Below are 20,829 nucleotides of genomic sequence, written 5' to 3' on the forward strand. Positions count from 1 at the left end.
AATTTACTGACTGAATAGCGAACAGTGCAGACCATGATCAGACTGCACGGATGTGCAGGCTGATCTTGGTCTGCACTGGTCGCAAAGGCAGAACCATCTGCCGCCAGCAGGCTAAGGGTTAACATTTAACATATTTTTTGCGGAAATTGTCAAAAAACATCAACACAAAAACATAAAACTAGGATGAACATCGAACAATATCATTAAAAAAATAATAGTAATAGTTCGTAAAAACAAGAACCATTTTACGGATATTTCTCCTCCACGAATGGTACTGAACTGCATACCAAAAGCAGGTTGACTCTTTACGTTTACATCAGTATAGTTACAGTTTATTTTCTTTTATTGGTGTCTGTATTTCATTTGTATTTTCATTTTTGAACGGCGACCATAGAGGTTTATTACGTCGTTTCTGTTTTATGGAGGACAAATAAAATCTTGTCTTTTCCCTGGCCAATTTTAACGTTCTCTATGATTTATTTCTCTGAAAATAAATGAACGCTACCACAGGAATATGAATGAAAATCTGACAAACAACTGATTAATACTTTTATCATGGACCAAATTTTATTTATTTTGTACGAACAGCTTAAATGCACAACAAATCAGTAATGAAATCGCAATGTATTGGTTTTAAGGGACTAAAAAGTAACCAACTGTAACTAGATTCTATACCGATTTAAAGAGTCAACCCGATTTTGGTATGCTGTTCAGTACCATTCGTGGAGGAGACAGATATCCGTGAACTGGTTCTTGACATGTTTTTACGAACGATTACTATTATTTACTTAATGATATTATTCGATGTACAATATATTAGAAATGGCGGGATCATTATAATGCTATAAAACTCACTAAATTTATTAATTGTTAGGCTTTAATGACTGTTTTTAAGACGGATAAGACTCGCAAGTAAGACAGAACGGTATCCACTTGATTGCGTTGCATAACGACCCACTCGAAACGGCGTTGCATTAGGTTTTCGGCCGATTTTTCAGAAATAACCCTGAATAATTCTATGAAAATACACACGCTTTGTTTTAAGAGGTAGCCCTTTACATAAAAGGTGTTTTAACAGTTACTTGTTCCCGATTAATACTATATTTGATGCGATATTGTCAAAAACTGTCAAAAATCTCCTTCCCCCGCCGGACTGTACAGTAGTGTTTGAATAAACGGCACAAATCTCAGCTAAATGGACATATGTGCTAAAACATAGACACATTTGCGCTCTAGGTGCACCCATCGTTTTCATTTGATTAGTTATTAAACAGGTAGAAATTCCTTAAAATCATACTTAAAATACCGGAAATTTGTAGTATCGGCCATATTTCTACATCTGATCGGCGTAAAATTCACCGCTCAAACAACGTTGGAACCACTTGATCTGATAAAGCTATGGCCAGTGTGAACGCTTGTCAGAAATGAAGAAGATTCTCCAATAATTATAAAGATATTCCACAATTACACTGCAAATAATTACAGTCATTCGATATGGAAACTGCAATAACTGAAGCAGCAATTTTAGTATAGAGATATGGAATTCTACAAATGTACATTAATTAACATTCTACAATAATGAGAGGCAGAATTATCGTATTTGCAAAATTAATATGTTATTTGTTGCTCATACCAGATGGCATTGACCAATTTTGATAATTCCCAACACAGTTAAAATATAAGTACATAACAACAGAACAGCCATTATTATCAATATGCACGCAAAAAAGATTTTTACATGACCGTCACATTGTGCAAAATCAACATGTCATGGGCCTTCTGTACTAAAATAAGAATAGAACTGATAATTTGAACCGCAACATGAGAAAACCAACATACTGCATTTGCGACCAGCATGGATCCAGACCAGCGGTTTCTCTAATTGCAATAGGATTTGAAAGTGAACAGCATGGATCCTGACCAGACTGCGCAGGCTGGTCTGGATCCATGCTGGTTGCAAATGCACTATGTTGGTTTTCTCACAGTGCGGCTCATTTATCGTTTAAAATCCATTGGATCGATTAATCAACTTGGAAAATTTTACTGATTCCAATATTAATTACAACTTGAAACACAAGACTAAATTACTGATCACAAAAGGTTTTTATCGGACACAATGAGATGCCTCTAGATTCATATCAAATATAAAAATATATTTGTAGTTGGAAACATCCATCAATTATTAAAAATCAGAAACAAGGAAGTTGACTACAGCTAAAGTTCTTCTTCTCTGCATTATGATTGTACCCAGTGACAAACACAACAAAGAGCATTTCTCATAATGCCTTAAAATGTTAAAAATGTGGCTGCCACATTTTCCGTTAAGAACATAAAACACATTTAATTTAATTTCGTGTTAAATCCTATTTCTGATAATTAATTTCATTTACATTTGTCAAAGGTTTGAAAAATTGCTAAATATACTAGAATGTTTTAATGAATCTATTGTCTCTTATTATCTCCCTTTATGCCTCTAACTACAACAGTTCATATGCAATAATATTCAAAGCAGTGCTTTGCTAACCATGTAAGTACGCATAACATCTATTTGGAAAGCTGTTTCATCAGTTTTCAAGATAAAAATTTTAAGCTTTACCCTGCTAAATTTCTAAAATGGACTGTTCCATCATTCAATTTTGGCAATACCATTTATCATTCAAAGGGGCGTTCACTGAAAATTTACTGACTGAATAGCGAACAGTGCAGACCATGATTAGCCTGCACACATGTGCAGGCTGATGTTGGTCTGCACTGGTCGCAGAGGTAAAATCATTTGCCGCCAGCAGGCTAAAGGTTAAGCATTTTGGACCTTTAAACTTTTACTCAAAAAATGTTACTGAAAACCCACTGAATAACACCCTCTTTGCAACAACTAATATGTAAACGTTTTTGCTGATATCAAAGCAATTCGTACACCAGCCATTTTCATAAAGAAAATATTACCACATGTGAAGTATATTGTTTATTAAAAGACTGTAGAGCACATCCCTTCCGACCGCAAATGTCATATCAGGTCATTACTAAACAAAGTGCTTCATACTCAAGAAGCCCCAATTAGCTGCCACACTTGCACACTTGCTATAAGCATGCAATCAAAGCAAGCAGGCTTATCAGCAAGTGGTTTATATATTTAAACAAGAGCTGTTTGTCACCATGAATGCCCCTCACCTATGATGGCCTGTTCAGGGTCACTAGCTCTCATGTACACAGTGACCTTGACCTTTAACTAAAACAGCAGAAACTACCTAATGATGGTATAAAGGATCTCATTTTATGAAGTTTCACTACTGTAGGACTAATCATTCTCCAGTTACAGAAGAAAAGTGTTTGGCGACCCTGGGAAACAGTGACTTTGACCTATTGAATGCAAAAACAAAAGGAGTTATTAATTAACTACCGGCACTCATCCTACAAAGTCCAAGGGCAAAGTTCTCTCTAGTTATTGATCACAAAATGTTTTTTGTCTTGAGCTCACTATGACCTTGACCTTTGACAAATTTACCAAAGTACTAGTACCTGCAAGAAAAATATATGGGGTTTCGAACTATACAAGATACAAATATAGAAAGAAATAAGCACTCAAGATATGATTTAAAACTTGTCTTTTGCATTAATGGTGCCAACTATTTCAAATTTCCCAAGAGACGAAAAAACAGACAGTCAGACATAAATGGCTACCTATTTCCTATTCTCAGTGCCAGACTGATATAGTGTCATGTCAAAGACCCTATAAAAACAATCACAACAATATATTACTCTTCCATTGGCAAGCCGCAGAAAACAGACACACCTTCTAATATTTCTGGATTAACTACCCAAATAAAGAACTTTTATAGTGATGCACTACAAATGAACAGTGGTTATTTTGGAAAGTGGGCAAAGTTAAGTAGCCAATGCGACCTTGACCTCTGAGCTTACAATAAGGTTCCTGCATATGATATATCCAGTTATCATGGTGGTCAATGCAGGAATAATTTCTGTCAGACATGATTCTCTCAACACATAAACGAAAACACCAATACTCTCAACAAACAGGCAGGGGTAACCCTGTATGCCCTTCTTGCTCTATCATAGCCAGGGCTGAGGAGGGGGTGGGAAGGAGAGGGAGAGAGGAGGGGGCCATAAAAATGTCTGACAAAATCCTCATTTAAGTGACCTCTTCAGAACAACAACCTCTGTATTTCAGGTTTTCCAACAGATTTTGTACCAGTCTGTTGAAAACAATCACTTCAAACTCTTTCTAATACAGATAAGGATGGAAAAACCCTTACACAATATAGCTCATCAACAATCAACTTTTCAAAACAACAAAATGTGTCTGCCACTCAGGAGACACAGGCATAAATCATACATGATCTACTGTAAGATAATGCCATCACCAATTATATAAGCACTTGTTAAACAGCCCTACTTGACTCTACACTTCCTGCCCGTCACTTACTCCCAACACTAGTTTCTTGAAATAAATTGTTTTCTAAAGATCTTGCCTATTATGTTTTTAATTTTCTATAAATACTGGCTACTAGTGTGACAAAACACAGCTTCCTTTTTTCTTGAAACTAAATTTGGGTCTGCGCAACCAGCAGTCCACCATTGCTGGTGTGTCCCCCAAGAGGCCAACCATCATGCTGTTTAAAGTTCCTTTATGTGGTGAAAAAGGAAATATATTAGAACTGTGAAGATTACTTCCCAGCTTGGGGCTGTGGAGGAAGACACCTGGTGCTGCTTAAGGCATAATTTCAGACATTGGAACATGCCTGGGTAGAACATGAACCTTCAAGCCAGCTTGATGTCATCATCAAATGAAAGGTCCTGTGCAACTCCAGCTCCAGCCTTAAGGGGCAACTGATTCAAAGTCAGTGACCACTCGGGCACAGAGGCCTTTACAGGGATTAGTGATAAATGATGGCCTCGGATTGAAACAGTACTTCCTTGAAAATATGATTTATTTAAACACTAGTTACTCGCACACTTAAAGCCTGCATGCGTAGCTCAATATTGAAGGCGTAGATCTATGGATTATGGGGTTTATGTGTTCCATCAGGCAAACGTAAGTTCTCCATGACAATTTCATAAAAGACAATGTAAAATCAATTTTGTCCTCCCCTCCGATATGTGTGTTACATGCAGAGAACTGCCTGTCGCTACATTACTGAAAAACTGTTGAAAACTGACATTGCACCCAAAACAAACAAACAAAAGTTGTATATTTATGTCTTTGAATGCAAGAATAAATGCTACATACTACATGTACTTATTAAAAAATTTTGAGAAGACTTCAGCAATTGCAAAAATGATATTACAATAAATCTCTTTAGACAACACTTCTCAAGCAGTTGTTTCGCCCAAATTACTCCACCATATCATAATTTTGCCCTTCAAGACTTGGAGAACATTTCATCATATCAACAACCTATTTCTTTCTTCTAAGTCTTCAACAGAACGGCAGCTTTATGCCACAGGGGTTATTGTTTTTAATGCATGACACCTTTTTGTCTGACAGTTTTGCACCAGAACCATTCATATTCAAGTGGTGCCTGTAATATGTAATAAGAGTAATAGAACATTATGTTTCCAGCAACACCCTTGGAACTAGCATCTGTATATTACCGAAATGAATGTGCACTCAAAACAACATTATGAATCTTTCCAGACTTCCTTTATTACATAACACCCTACTATAGTAATACCTTGTCTGATCATAAAAGCTTTTCTACATTAGGGTCAGTAATAATTTTCCTTTTATTTCAAAGCATATGGTTCACCTATACTCGTGGACAGTCATCTGTAGACATTATCGTAATTTTGTCAAACTGTCATAGAGGACAACTGCTTCACTCCAGAATCACACACAAGAAAACTTGACTGAAAGTTTGTACGTACCTACTGCACTTTCTGGGCGGGTCAATACATAACGGAGTTGCATGACGTGTTATTTACGGTGATCTCGTGCTGCCTAACTCGGAAAGTCATTTGATGTGTTTCTTGTGAAGTCTTGTACAATGCATATGATTCAACAATGCAGGAAATAAAGTCTTTTGAGAAGTCAAGGATCGGTGATTATAATTGTGTGAACATAAGTCACTTTTTGTTAATCATTTTGTTTTTTCTTCTAACTGGGCTTGACCAGGTTTCCTGTTCTTCCTGCTACATGATCTTGCTTATTAAAATACTGTGTAATATTTCAAGATAAAATACTGTACATTTTATATATCAAGATAAAGTACTGTATAATATTTCGAGATAAAATACTTTATATATTTCGAAATAAATTACTGTATAATATTTCAAGGTAAAATACTGAATAATATTTCAAATAAAATATTATATAATATTTTGAGATAAAGTTGACAATACAGAGTACGTATTTTGGGCGAGTATCAGTAATTTCAGGAAATATATATAATTAGTAAATCAACAAAAACAATCAAAATACTGGCGAAGATTAATGAGCGCCAGGTAAATACTTATGGACAATACCATTTTTATAACAGGAAATAACAATATTCTTGTTGACATATTGGACCAATCAGTATTCAAACACTGAGAGCAGGCTTGCAACTTCCTGTGCAAAACTGACTGGTTCCAAACATTTCTATTCACACTATGGTTATCAAACATTTACAAAAAGCTACCAGTCGTTAAATTTTTCAAGTTTATCTAACAGTTAATGACGTAAATGCGAATACTTAAAGAAAGTCTGTTTCCTTTGATAACAGATAAACTGCAAGAAATTTATTTGAGAATTTGTAATCAATACTGGCATAAATACTTGATATTTTCTCTGACAGACCTACCTGGAAAATAAAATAAATTACCTAGTTTTAGCAAGATAAAAACAAGCAAACATTATAGATGGGGCTTATAATAACATCATGAGTGATGTACACACATCTATAATAACATAAACAGATATTCTAATCCACTGATCAACGAAATAAACATCAACTGCTATACCAGGTGTGAGATCAGGAAATGCACTCCACCATCATGCCACCACAATACCCACATAAAGACAGACAGCCCTCTCCGTCTCTCCCATCTCCTCCAAACAAACACATACAATTTTCTTGAATTATTTATGTCATTACAGTAAAATTACTCAAACTTTGTAAAATTCAACTGAAAAAAAATTCCCCATAAATTCTTGTCTAGTTACACTTGTGTGAATGGAATAATACATCTGGGAAAAAGATTTTTTGTACTGCACCAACAGGTCTGATAATTACTTTGTCAGAACTCTAAATGAAAATAAGCTGTCAGAAAAGTTGCAAATCATGTTTCTGAAAATCTAATTAGTAAACATACATACCATATGGCTCAAGAATAACAAAACTTTTGAGCTTGGAAACCAGTCTCAGAAAGCAACATTGCGATTGGTCAATTTCAAAATTGTACTAAAAATAAACCAATCAATGGCTAAAAGTATCAGACTGGTCTCTATTCTAAGCTTTGTAATCTGGAACCAAGGCAGCATGTGTGCATGGATGGATGAATGGATGGAGTATGCTGATGCCGGTATGAGCTAAAACAAATTATATTTACAACATTGTTGTCTGAGCCATGTAGTGAGTGCTTGAAATCTGTATATGTTTAAGTGTTTTATCAACATATATCCATTATAAGTGTGATACTATAAAGATCAGACACATAGATATAAGATGCACAACCTTTTCTGATGATGTGAGATAATGCCAGCAGTGTGGATCTATTTGATACCGATTTTGAGTTTGTTTTTTTTTTTGTAATTTCTGCATCTGTATTAAGGAGTTCTATGAAAAATATATAAACAAGCCTTTCTAAAGCCTATCACAACCTGTAGCACCAAAATGGGTACCTAAGCCCCTTAATTTTTGAAAGCCATATGATGTTTTGACAATTTGTCTTTATGTACCTTATCTTTTGATCAAGAATTTGAACCCAACGATGGAACTAGTCGTTTGAATGTTATTAAATTTGGAAGTATGACTAAATTGTTGCAACAAACAAATATAAGAACTGATAAAGCAGCCCCCTCCCCTCCTTGCCTTCAAGGGGCATATCATAATAATGCTTAACTTTTCTCATATTTCCCTGCAAATGACATTCACTGTGCTGTAGGCCTTAAGATATACTAAATTAACAACAGATACACCAAGAATTCCATAACTTCATCTGCAACACATATCCAGACAAATCTATTACCATAAAACTTCCTTGGATATAAAAAAAAAACAATGGAAGCAATTAAAATTTCATGTAGCAGGGAAATAAATTCATTGAGGTCAAGAGCTATTTTCGGATTTTCTCTTCAAAATCTCCTTGAAAACAAGCATTTCACAGCTGATCCATGTTCAATTGTAGCTTCCACTTAAGAAAAAAAACTTCTCTATTAAGAAACTACTTGTTTTATTTATGAGTAGCTTAAAACGAAAATACAAATAACTATTCTGGGAGTCTTTTTAACAGTATTAATTATATACCTATAAATATTCCGTAAAAAAATATGGCCTATATTTTGCAAATGAACGGTGGAAATTTGAATCTGTATTTTGCACGTGTTTGTACTATCTGGTACTTTCAATACATTTTATGACCTGGTAAAAAATCAGTTGTTTTTTTTCCAGAGTATTTTTACTTGTTTTGTCAATTTGGAAAAAATAAAAAATACATGTAAGGGTATATTTATGAGAAAAGCTCATCATAAAAGTAGTTTGTTCTAGAATGTATTTGGTTTCCATGGATTTTACCAGGATAGATCAAACTGGTCTATGCACATTACTTGTGTGATCCAGGTCATGTAAAATCTACTCAAGTCAAATGTAGTATCCAAGATCATTCTGAAATTTGGCAGGTTCAAAAAAGGAACTATCATATTCTGGTTATAAATTACTGTGTAAATTTGGTTGAAATCCATTGACAAATGCAAGTGATATGATGTCCATAAGAACAAGAGCACTGCAATGCGGAGCAATATACACCCGAAGCTATGACCTTTGACCCCTAAGTGTGACCTTGACCTTGAAGCGATCCATCCGATACATGCACTCTGCATGTCATCTCGATGTGGTGAACATTTGTGCCAAGTTTCTTTAAAATCCTTCAAGCAGTTCAAGAGTTACAGAGCAGACACGAAACAAAGTCATATGACCTTTGACTCCGAAGTGTGACCTTGACCTTAACTGTACAATTCATCATGTAATTAATTAAATTGACAATCCATCTTTTATTTCATCATGTCACATTTTAAGGGTTATGACGTTCTATGTGTGTGTTTTTCGCAAGACTTGAGTTTCACTTGAAATGTGTGGTATTGCTATCTAAAACAGTACATGATGGCACCATTTACCGGGAGGTTGAACCACTATATGCAGCCTGTCTAGGCGTACCAGATGTTTAAAGCACTGGTATTGGCAATAGGAGTAAGACGACCTCAGGGGTGGGGGGTGCGGTCATGGCTGTTTGTTACAATAAGGCTGTAAATATTATCATTGTTCATTTATGATATTGTTGTAATAAATATTATTTTTTATTATTATGTACAACGCCATTGAAAATATCATTTATAAAAAAGGCGTTTAATCAAATTGTTCAGTTTCAGTTTTGTGATTGCATATGTCATGTTTTGTTATTTTCCTACATTTCTGCGATGTGTCACATGTTCAATTGTAAAGCGCCTTTGAACGTATATTACATATGAAAAGGGCGCCCAACAAATCTGGTATCTGCATGTCATCTCGATGTGGTGAACATTTGTGTCGAGTTTCTTAGAAATCCTACAAGGGGTTCAAGAGTTACAGAGCGGACACGAAATTGCTAACGGACGGACAGACGGACACTGCCATCATAACAAGTATACAACAGAATAAGGACTTATGACCACAATGGCTTATCCCAAGCATTTAACTCTGAAGAGCTAGAAAAAAAAAACAACAATCACTAAGAAAGAGCAATGTAGTGGAAAGATAGGTACTTATCAGACTTTAATGAAGCTATCTCTAGTACCAGGTTGAATAGACTGTCTGCCAAATTAGCATGAACAGATCTGGCAAGAACTTGCTTATTCTCTTGAGTGATAATTCATTAGCCTGATAGCCTGACCTTAGCTAACAAATATTTGTGAGTGTATTGGGTATATAGAATTCCACAAGTAAACTGACCATACACTAGTTTAGACTATACTTAAAAAATGTTTATAAACATTCAATAATTGCCAATTTTAAGAATTCGCCAACATTTGCAGCAGTGTTTCTAGCAAGATTGTGATTACTCCTCTGTGCATTATTTCATCACAAGCAGGCACCTGGGTAGAACCACCGACCTTCCATGATCCAGCTGGACAGCTTCCTCACATGAAGAATTCAATGCCTTGAGTGAGGCTTGAACCCACATCTGTTACGGGTTGTGATTCAAAGACAGTGACCTGAACCTCTTGGCCATTGAAGCCCCTATTGCAAGTGAGAGTATGGCAATTAAGAACAAGGAGCTGCGTTCAATAAACGCTTGATGCACCCGGTGGCATCGTTGTCAGTACAAAGCAACCTAAGTCCAAAACGAGGTCAAGGTCAAACTGAGGTCAGGTGATGTTTGAAGATGAGGAATGGTCACAGGTTACATCTGTATTAGTATTAATTCATTCTTGTAAGTGGTATTAATGCTAGACGAAATGGTCCCATTTGGTTAACCAAGAGATGGCCCATATAAAGCAACCTAAGTCCAAAATGAGGTCACGGTCAAGGTCAAACTGAGGTCAGGTGATGTTTGAAGATGAGGAATGGTCACAGGTTACATCTGTATTAGTATCAACTCATTCTTGTAAGCAGTATTGATGCTAGACGAAACGGTCCCATTTGGTTAACCAAAAGATGGCCCATATAAACATATAAAGCAACCTAAGTCCAAACCTAAGGACGGACGGACAGGACGATCACTATATGCCTCCCGCATCAGTAGATGCCGGGGGCATAAAAAGATAAATGGGTAGCAGATGCATGGTAGGCAGCATTGTTGATTTGTTTATGGACTGAATCAAGAGTACCATAAATTGACACCAGTTTTACATTATTTTAAAGGACATAATACATAATATTAATGGCTTTGCAAGTTACCTGGAAATTTTCAAATCCAAATATATCTAGAATTCCTATAAATCTTAGCTGATGTTGCCCTGGGTTCGTACACTTGTTCACAGCATCTACCAACCACGCAAAGGTCCGTGAATAAAGGCACTTTGCCATTGCATGGCGATTTTCACAGGCCTGAAATGTAAATTAGTAATATTGTATCAAACTTACAAATATGCAACAGAACTGATTGTTTTTCCTAGTTGAGCACAGAAGTGAAGAAAAAGCTAAACTGATCTTCAAACATGAATGTTCGACACCCCACCCGACCCTAAACACCGAAGCAAATGACAATATGAGAATAGGCAGGCTTTAAAAGTTCCACTGGAACAAGATACAGATACATTTCATTTAGTTGGTGTGACTAAAAAAACACTACAATTGTATTGGAAATAAAACCCTGAAAGCATCATGCTAAGAAATCTTCACAATATTCTGTGAAACTGTACAGCTACTCCAGGATTCCTTATCAGTAATTTGAATAAACCATCAAACTTGTTGCACAGTGAATATTTTCATATCTCATCAAGAAATGGTGAGAGAGCAATTTGAATTTGATCCAATCTGATCATTTAAAGACCTCAATCAATCATGTGGAAGTGATTGAATCTTTACCCAGGATCTGCAGACTTTGAAGGCAATCAGAATCTAGGAATCTCATTGACTCCTGAATCCTTACATCAAGATACTATCCTAGCTGAAAAGCTTGCAATTTTCCTGCCAAGATGATTCTATTTCATAATTATTTATTTTAGCTTGATTGTGAAGAATCTAAAGCTTATCTGAGAGACTTCCAAGCCATCTTCAAGATAAATTAAACTTTTTTTTACTTGTTGAATTTACTAAAAAAAATCTTTCTCCAAGTTACCTTATAACATAAGATGTATACACATCGTGGAATTTAGTGTTGTTACATTTTCTGGTTCTTTGAGATCATGGAGTCAATTCAATAGTTTTGAATGATAGCTTAAGCTAGTGCTTAAAGTTACGAGAGGTGTCACACATTTCAATAAAACTGAGTCTACTGTTATTTTACCTGCTTGTGTTCTACCCTTCTGAAAGATCTTCTTACAGATTTTATTAAAGAGAGCATGCGGTTTAGGTGGTGATGTTAAGATGGTCATAAATACTGGGTGAAAATTGATAATCAATTCAAAACGTTCCGGGGACCCCATCCCAACTCACCCACCCACCCCCTAAGGACTAACAAAAAAAACAACAGTGATTGCATTTTATGAGAACATGTTGCACCACTCCTACAACCTCTGGTTTGCATGGCTGGAACTTTACCCACACCATTACAGCTCCCGTGTTAAAATTATTCTACAGAATAATACTTCCATCAACTGAACTGGACAGCATTATGCATTATTCATATCTGACACTTGCTGAAAATGATCTCCGTTGCATTTAAAGCTTATTCTAACAGGATTTTGCCATTAAAGCTGCATCCTAGATATATTTTAAGCTAGAGTTTCCATGTAGTAATGAATATTCAAATTATGCAGAAAATTTGGTTAACATGGAAATGGAATGTAAATTTCAGGGCAGAAATCATCCTACAGGGGAAACATTTTGTCTGCATGATCTTATAAATATAATTGTGTTACTGTATTCTGTTTCTCTTAAAGACCATGCAAATTTACATATATATGTACATAGGATACAGTCGTATCAGTGAAGGCAGAATTTTTGTCTGCAATTGCGAACATTATTTAAATTATTTTAAATGTACACTGTCATTTGGAAATGTAACTGTTATCTGGAACATTTTGGACAAAGTTTATAATTGGAATGGTCCATTAATATTTAATTAAAACTTTACTAGTAAAGATAAGTTTTTTTAGTACAAAGTTCATTTCAGATAACCGTTTTAGGAAAATAACTATTGCTTGATTTAAAAAATTTCTCTTAGATTGGCATCAGAATTAAAGTTAGGCAAACTAGATTAACTGCCATCTACAATGTCTTTAATAGCAAATATATGACCCAAATATCATAAATATGGTATGATACATCACAAAATGAACTTTTGATATGGACCATGCAGCTGCTCACTTGTTTGCTTCCTTTGCTGTCTTTACAAAAATGTTGATGTCAAAATTTCTGTTGATATTTTTACAAATTATGTTTTATTTGCCAATTTGCTGTTTTTTGTAAGGTAATGTAAGTACCAGCCATGTTCACCAGCTTCTGATGGAAACGGAAAAGAGCTTTTGCTAATCAACAAAACATGTGCCTGTGTCACTTGTCTATGAGGACCTTGACCTTTTGACCTTGCTCCTGACCAATTTTGGTTAACATCTATCATGGATTAATCAGAAAAAAAAGTCATTTACATGGTTTTTAGCTCTGTGGTGGCCCCTAAATGTAGTCCAGCAGAACAACTAAATAAATCTGAGGCACATACAAAGATCTTACAGTTTGGTGATGATCCATCAAGCAGTAATGATGCAGAAGTTGTTTCAGTTTTTCCTATTTTTTAGCTTGGGCAGCCCCTAAATCCAGCCCAGTGTAACCATTTGAACATACTAGTGAGAGGTACATACAAGGATGATTTTGACAAAGTTTCACTAAAATCCATCCAAATGACTCATAGAGGTTGTTAAAAGGTTTTGCTCTTCTTACCTCTGGCAGCTCCTAATCTCAATGAAAAGAAACCTGTCAAGGTTTTTGCAAGAATGCTTCTGGTCAAGTTGGTGAAGATCCATTAAATGGTTCAAGGAAAGAAGTTGTTTAAAATGTCTTTTCATATTTTTTGCACTGGTTACCCCTAAATACAGTCAAGCAGAACCATTATAACAAATATAAGAAGATTTTCATCCAAGAATGGTTAAGATCAAATTTGGTGAATATCGATCATGTGCTTCCTGAGAAGATGTTGTTAACAGTTACCCTGGATAAAGGACACAGCACAATCACAATAGCTAACATAGCTCAGGTGTCTACCAAGACTAGACTTACCTCTTGGTGTTTGAAAGGTATACTGGTAACTGTTCCGCGCACCTGGATCTGTCGGAACAATAAGGCCTCTACAAATCCATCTAGATTAAATCCAAGAAGTTCACACACTAAGCCTACTATATCTAAATCACTTTCTGTTAATTCACTCTTTTCACCTTCTACATCTTCAAATTTTAGATTCCCTAATGACAGAATTGAGGACAATATCCGGAATATTCCATCCACCATTTCTTGTGCGACATTTAAAACATTTAGCGCTAATCGTAGTCTGTCAAACATGATCGAGTCGTTGACTCCGTCCAAAGTGTAACATCCACTCTGATTGAGATATGCATATGATTGCACTGGTCCCACACAGTATTGGTCCTTGATTTCTGGCGACGCCTCAGCACCCGCAATAAACTGATAAAATACATGATAGTTGCGTTCATTTGCTGACTGAAATGTGATACGTGACTGTTCGAGAAGGTAGTCTTGGACAATACAGCCTTTGATTTGACAAGAAGTGTCGAAACACACCTGAACAAATTTTCCAAACCGACTGGAGTTGTCATTGCGCACTGTTTTTGCATTTCCTGTAAAAAAATAAAATATAAATTAAAACACGACGTTAGAAAGCAAATGAAAGCCTAAAGAAATCAATGACTTCGTGTACAGCTGGACATTACTTTTATAGATACTTGAAAGTTTCTTACATTTGATATCGACAGGCTATTTACATTAGAGGCCTGCGATGTTATGTTATTTAGCATGGAACCTTCAATGAGTTTTACAAGTAATGTATTTGGGTAATTCACATTTCCTGCATTAAAGATTTAATAGTCACACTGGATACCTAAAGGCTTAACCTCCCGAATACAAACTGTCAATGACAGGGGATACAAAGGACACCTACATAATTATATTCCCTGAAACTGATCTCTACCAGGTATATAAAAAAAAAATCCCTTTGCTATATGTTATTTACAAACATCTAGATATGTTGATACAGCTGAATAGCTGAGCGAAATAATTTAATTAAATCTCTACAAGCACCTTACATAAAAAATTATAAAATTTTATCAGGTGCATTGCTGAGAAAATCATGAAATTCATGTAATAAATCTTGATCAAATCAGACTTCTTTATGTTTTTATAAACTTATTTAATCTTACAACATTCTTTTATTCCTAAAAGCCAGATATGTACCTGGAAAATTACAAAAAACCTATTAAAATCAAGTTCATAATTTATAAAAAATTAGGACAGAGGGTGAAACCAGACCAGTAGGTGTGGAATAAAACTGAAGTTTACAGACAGATAAGAGAACACATGAAACAAAACATTGCACAGAAATCTGCAGGTATGCCATAAATCAAGCTTACATTGTGAAAATAAACAAAGTTTGCTTTTCACTTTTGTTTCTTTTTTTTTTGTAATAGAATAGCAGTTCATGTCATGTGCTCTTTAAAGTTGCTAAGCTATCTAGCACTGGGCGTGTTTTATTTAAGGCACACCAGCACAGTACAGATCTCACTTACATCCAAATAAGAATATGAGGTACGACATGAAAACTTTTATACCTGCAGGAATTAAAGAGATACAGCAAAACCTATTTAACCTTTAGTCTGCTGGCAGCAAATGCCTACACTGTTCAGTAAATTTTCAGAGAACACTCCTTTGAATAATAAATGGTATTGCCCAAATTGAATGATGGACCAGTCCATTTTAGAAATTTAGCAGGTTAATGCTTAAAAGTTGCTTTATATGATAATGCAATGGTAAGACAGTGGTTTGGGTTCTTTTCATACACAGGTTGTTTCAGAACCATATGGGATATTGGCTGTTTTGGTTTAACATGGCTTTGACACAATTATAGGTCATATGGCAACTTTCTAGCTTTAATCTTGAAGGAAGACCCCAGGTACCACTAAGTGCATTATTTCATCACCAGTGGGCACCTGGGAAGAACAACCAACCTTTCGTAAGCCAGCTGGATGGCTTCCTCACATGAAGAATTCAATGCCCCCTGTGAGGTTCAAACCCACATCGGTGAGGGTCAATGACATTAGCCACTCCGTCATGGAAGCCCCTACCGTATGGGATAGGTATAGGCCTTATCTCTTCTTCAAATGAATGTACAAGTACCTGTCTTTATAATCAATCTATAAATAAATCTAATCTGTCAGTACCCTAGACAACATACATGAACTTTTTCTTCAGTAGTCTTTTATATGACTGAAACTGACTTTATCTAATACAAAATATCATTCCAAATACTGAAAGATTTACCAATGAATATTGTTAATGTTTTTTTTAAATTTTGATTGTTTCAATGCCAGTACAATAATTGTAACATCCTGCTAACAATAAAAATTCACATGGCAAACATTATTTCTTAGATAAAACAAGCTGAAACTTGCAGACAGCTGTCAAAAGACTGATTGGTATCTATCAGAAAAAAAGAAAGCTATCAAAAAAAGACCATTAAGGATTTCTTAGCAAGAAGTTTGTATCTCCTGACAATAAAGGTTAGTAGAAAACTGGGCCAGAACAAAAAGATTAGTTTTCATAACTGCAAGATAAAACCAATATCCTAAGTATAACAGCATACTGCAATGCTGATAAGCCCAAAACTGGCTGTAACTGTTTACAGGTAACTGAACTGGAATTCATCCTGGAACTGATTGATTTCTGTTGTGTATATGTTAAGAAGGATAATTTTGTAAACATTGAAAAAATTAGAGGAATGTCTGGGAAAAAAATGCTATGTCTGGCAATGATCTAATCAGGTGCATGTGTTCTAAGGGTTCTGTAAGTGGATGCAGGTGCTTGTTTAATGACAGACAGGTTACAGGCTTATTATCTGATAAAAAAACAAAACTAGAAATACATTCTGCAAGCCCGCCAGCAGCTTTGGCCTCTAAGTTTGACCTTGACCTTAGACCTAGGGACCTGGTTCTTGCGCATGACACCCCGTCTCATAATGGTGAACATTCATGCCAAGTTACATCAAAATCCCACCATTCATAAAGAAATGCTCCACACAAACTTCAATTTGACCTTTGACCACCAACTGTGACCTTGACCTTTGAGACAGGAACAAGGGGTTTGCGCACGACACTCCTTCTCATTGAGGTAAACATTCATACCAAATATAAACAAGATTGGTCCATGCATGTCAAAGTTATGGTTCTAACAAACTTCAATTTAACCTTTGACCTCCTACTGTGACATTGACCTTTGAGATAGGAACATGGGGTTTGTGCATGACACTCCTATTCACTGAAGTTAACATTCGTGCCAAATATAAACAAGATTGGTCTATACATGTCGAAGTTATGGTCCTGACAAAGTCAGATGCACGCACGGATGCACATAATTATACACCAAAAGTGACAACTATATCGAGCTCTCCGCAAGCGGGCTCGTCAAAAATGAAAACAACTTTTCATTTATTTTGAGAAAAAATTAGTTTTTTGAATGTTGAAATACAGTAAACCTCGCTTATAGGGAACAGCTTGAGACCTCTAAAAATTGTTCCTTGTAACCGAGGTTCCTTATATCCGTATAGCGAACTAGTTCCTTGTAACCGAGGTATGTATAACGAATACAATTTGCATAGTGAACACTATTTGACTAAAGTTTGAAAAGGGCTATGTGTTCACACCCCGGGCCGACCATAAATCTTTATGTGAAAAAGTTGCGAGCCTAGTAGTACCGCTCCTTTCCTGGAGAGTGCCTGCATGTATATGACTGAAATAGCGTTGAAACACGGCGTTAAACCTAAACAAAGTCGGTAAGAATGACCGTAATTTGTGTTTATTTTCTTGTCGGCTATTTCTATCTTCTTTTCTTAGAGAGTGCTACATTATGACTATAAGATATGTTGCAGTTTCTCACCTTACCTTGCTCGAGAATAGGCGTCAATACTAATAGAAATTAAATGTTCAAATTTTTATTTTGCACATATTGTTATGAACATGTCCAAGGGAAATATCGTATAGATCTCAACTCTTCAAAAGGAGAAACCGTCATTAATATAGCAAAAATCAAAACATTATATACGGATAAAAGTGTAAATTATACCTATATAGTTTTGCTATAGTCCATGTTAGCACCTGCTATAATGTTTACGATTGAAAATTTGGTTAACTGGACTGTTTGCCATTGTTAATCACACGTAATTAGCACATTTATTTAGGATAGAGACAGTAATGACCAATATTGATATCCCAAGGTTTGTTGACCGTTACTGATTTTCGTTCACCATTGTTAACTTGAAATACCTAATACATGTAGCTCTGAACATAATCTTGAGTAAATATAAGTCTACTATCGTTTTGTATTTGGTAAATGTTAATGATGATGTTATTTTCTTTTTATCGTATCCATGAATTAACATACTAAAGATCATACTTCATAATGTTGCAATTGAAAATTGAATAATTTGTGTTTATTTTTGTAAGCGCGTGTAAGTGCCGACGTTACTCCGACGTCACCAGCGATTCTCCTGATTATTTCCGGTTTTCAATAATTTTTATTCTTTATGTCTGTTCGCTATAACCGAGGGGTTTTCCATTGAATTTCGTACTTTGTGACTGGAAAAAGTGTTCCTTATAACCGAGGGTTCCTTATAACCGAGTTCCCTATAACCGAGGATTTTTATATTGAATAAAGAAGGAATTCCATCGGGGAATTGAAAACTGTTCCTTATAACCGAGTGTTCCTTATATCCGAGTTCCTTATAAGTGAGGTTTACTGTATTTTATATTAAATTTAAATATGCCAACATATCACCAGAAGGGTAACTTTTACCTACAATCAAATTAATAACACAATCATAGCAAATCTCTATATCAGGTGCTGGTGTATTAGAAATATGAAGATGCTGTATAAGTATAATTTTCACATAAAGCATAATACTTTTTTTGTAAATTTACACGTTGGACGCTATGGGAATGTACAATGTTTCTTTTTGTAACTGAGTTGTTTTTATGTCCGCATTCTTATATGGTTCAAAATTGTTCCTAGATAAATATCTCAGTTATTTAAACCCCTTGATGTATGGCAGAATCAGAGTTGTGGATGTGGACTGACCGACTTACATGGAATGATAGACAGACGGATGGAAAAGCTAAATCCTCTAGTCCCAAAAACTGGTCTTAGGGATGGAAGGTTGTTCCCGTACTAGCAAAATTTGACAATAGTCTGCCAAATCCTAAACTTCCTTTAAAGAACTATCAGAAACAGTAGGAGCCATTTTAAATAACCATGCAAAATAAATACGTTTTGAATATACAATTATTGTCTGCATGGCAAACATTTTCTGCTTTATGTCACAATATCAACATGTACTTGACTAATTGTGTTACGATATTGTGGCAAGACAGGAACTACCGCTTAGAAGTGATAAGTTACAACAGGAAGGCAGTCGTTGAAATACAGACTTAGAGAATTAGGAAGTAATAGCAGGTCAACTTGTATAAGTTACTGGTACGTGATCCCGTGGTAAAAACTTATTTAATTGTGAATATATATACATAATGTCATGCATGTACATGTACACAGATATTTAAGTATTTTGTCACGCTTGCAACTTTCTCACAGCCTTGTTGGCAGTAGGATCAAAATGTTGACATGCTTGTAATCCTTAAAAGTCAATGGCCTGATATACTCCCCCAACTGAATTTTAGGGGTAATAAGGAACTCTTTTAGCACTAGATTTATTCAGTGATATATAATTAAACAGGCATGCATGGAAAATCTTGGGGGTCCACCCCCCCCCCCCCACCCCACCCCAACACTTTCAGCCCCCATCCACCCTGATTTGAAATCATCCAAGACTTTATGATAACAAATATTCTGACCAAGTTTTATGAAGATAGAATCAAACATTTGCCCCCTTGAGTGTAAACAAGCTTATTCTTTGATTTCAATTCAAAGCATTAAATTTAATTCAATTGCAAAATGTGGTCTCTATCATGTGCACAAGCCAAAAGTAGCAAATTTTGGCCCTTTAAGGGACCATAACTCTGAAACCCATGATGGAATCTGGCCAGTTTTCAAAAGGATCCAAGATATTATGCCAATACAAGTTGTGTGCATGTTTTATTAAAATCAATTACAAAATGTGGTCTCTATCATGTTCACAAGCCAAAAATAGCAAATTTTCGCCCTTTAAGGGGCCATAACTCTGGAACCCATGATGAGATCTGGCCACTTTTCAAAAGGATCCAAGATATTATGCCAATACAAGTTGTGTGCAAGTTTTTATTAAAATTGATTGCAAAACGTGGTCTCTATCGTGTTCACAAGAAATTGTGGACGGCCAGACAGGCCACTGAAATGAAGGAGGGGGCCATATCCTTTGTTATTTCTTTTGTTGGACAGGGGGCCCTGGCCCTATAATCTATTGTTAACGGAATGAAGCTATTGTTCTCTTTTGTTCTCTTTACATTTCGCTGGCCCTCTCTTTCTTTTAAGTTGCTTGGACAGACAGACGGATGGACAACGGACGAAGGGGGATCACAAAAGCTCATCCTGTTACTGTGTGACAGGTGAGCTAAAAATATACCGAGGCAGGACCTTAATGTACAAGTCCGACCTTGCTTTAGCTAAAAGTTTAAATGATTGTAAGAAGAAACACCGAGGCAACTAATTTGGTGCGCCTCAGCTCAGCTCCATTTGTCTCTTTTGTCTATGTGAAGAAAGTGTTTAAAGCAGAGAGAAAGGGCAGTAACTCTTGTGTTGCCAATTAACTAGTTCTTTGCAAAACATGTCA

At 35.7% G+C, this 20,829-nt stretch overlaps 1 protein-coding gene across 5 annotated transcripts in view; it reads right to left on the reverse strand.

The window, feature by feature from the left end:
• LOC123540295 (myosin-VIIa-like) overlaps positions 1 to 20,829 on the reverse strand; it is a 203,365-nt gene that overhangs the window by 161,509 nt on the left and 21,027 nt on the right. For all 5 annotated transcript variants that reach the window (XM_045325202.2, XM_045325211.2, XM_045325189.2 and 2 more), the window contains exons 6-7: positions 14,067 to 14,641; positions 11,088 to 11,237 (exon numbers count right to left, since the gene is read on the reverse strand). In XM_045325202.2, the coding sequence (XP_045181137.2) occupies positions 11,088 to 11,237; positions 14,067 to 14,641 (725 nt within the window). The remainder of the gene's footprint in view (positions 1 to 11,087; positions 11,238 to 14,066; positions 14,642 to 20,829) is intronic.

This window comes from Mercenaria mercenaria, chromosome 1 (genome assembly GCF_021730395.1).
Source record: "Mercenaria mercenaria strain notata chromosome 1, MADL_Memer_1, whole genome shotgun sequence".
In the NCBI taxonomy this organism is placed as follows: Eukaryota; Metazoa; Mollusca; class Bivalvia; order Venerida; family Veneridae; genus Mercenaria; species Mercenaria mercenaria.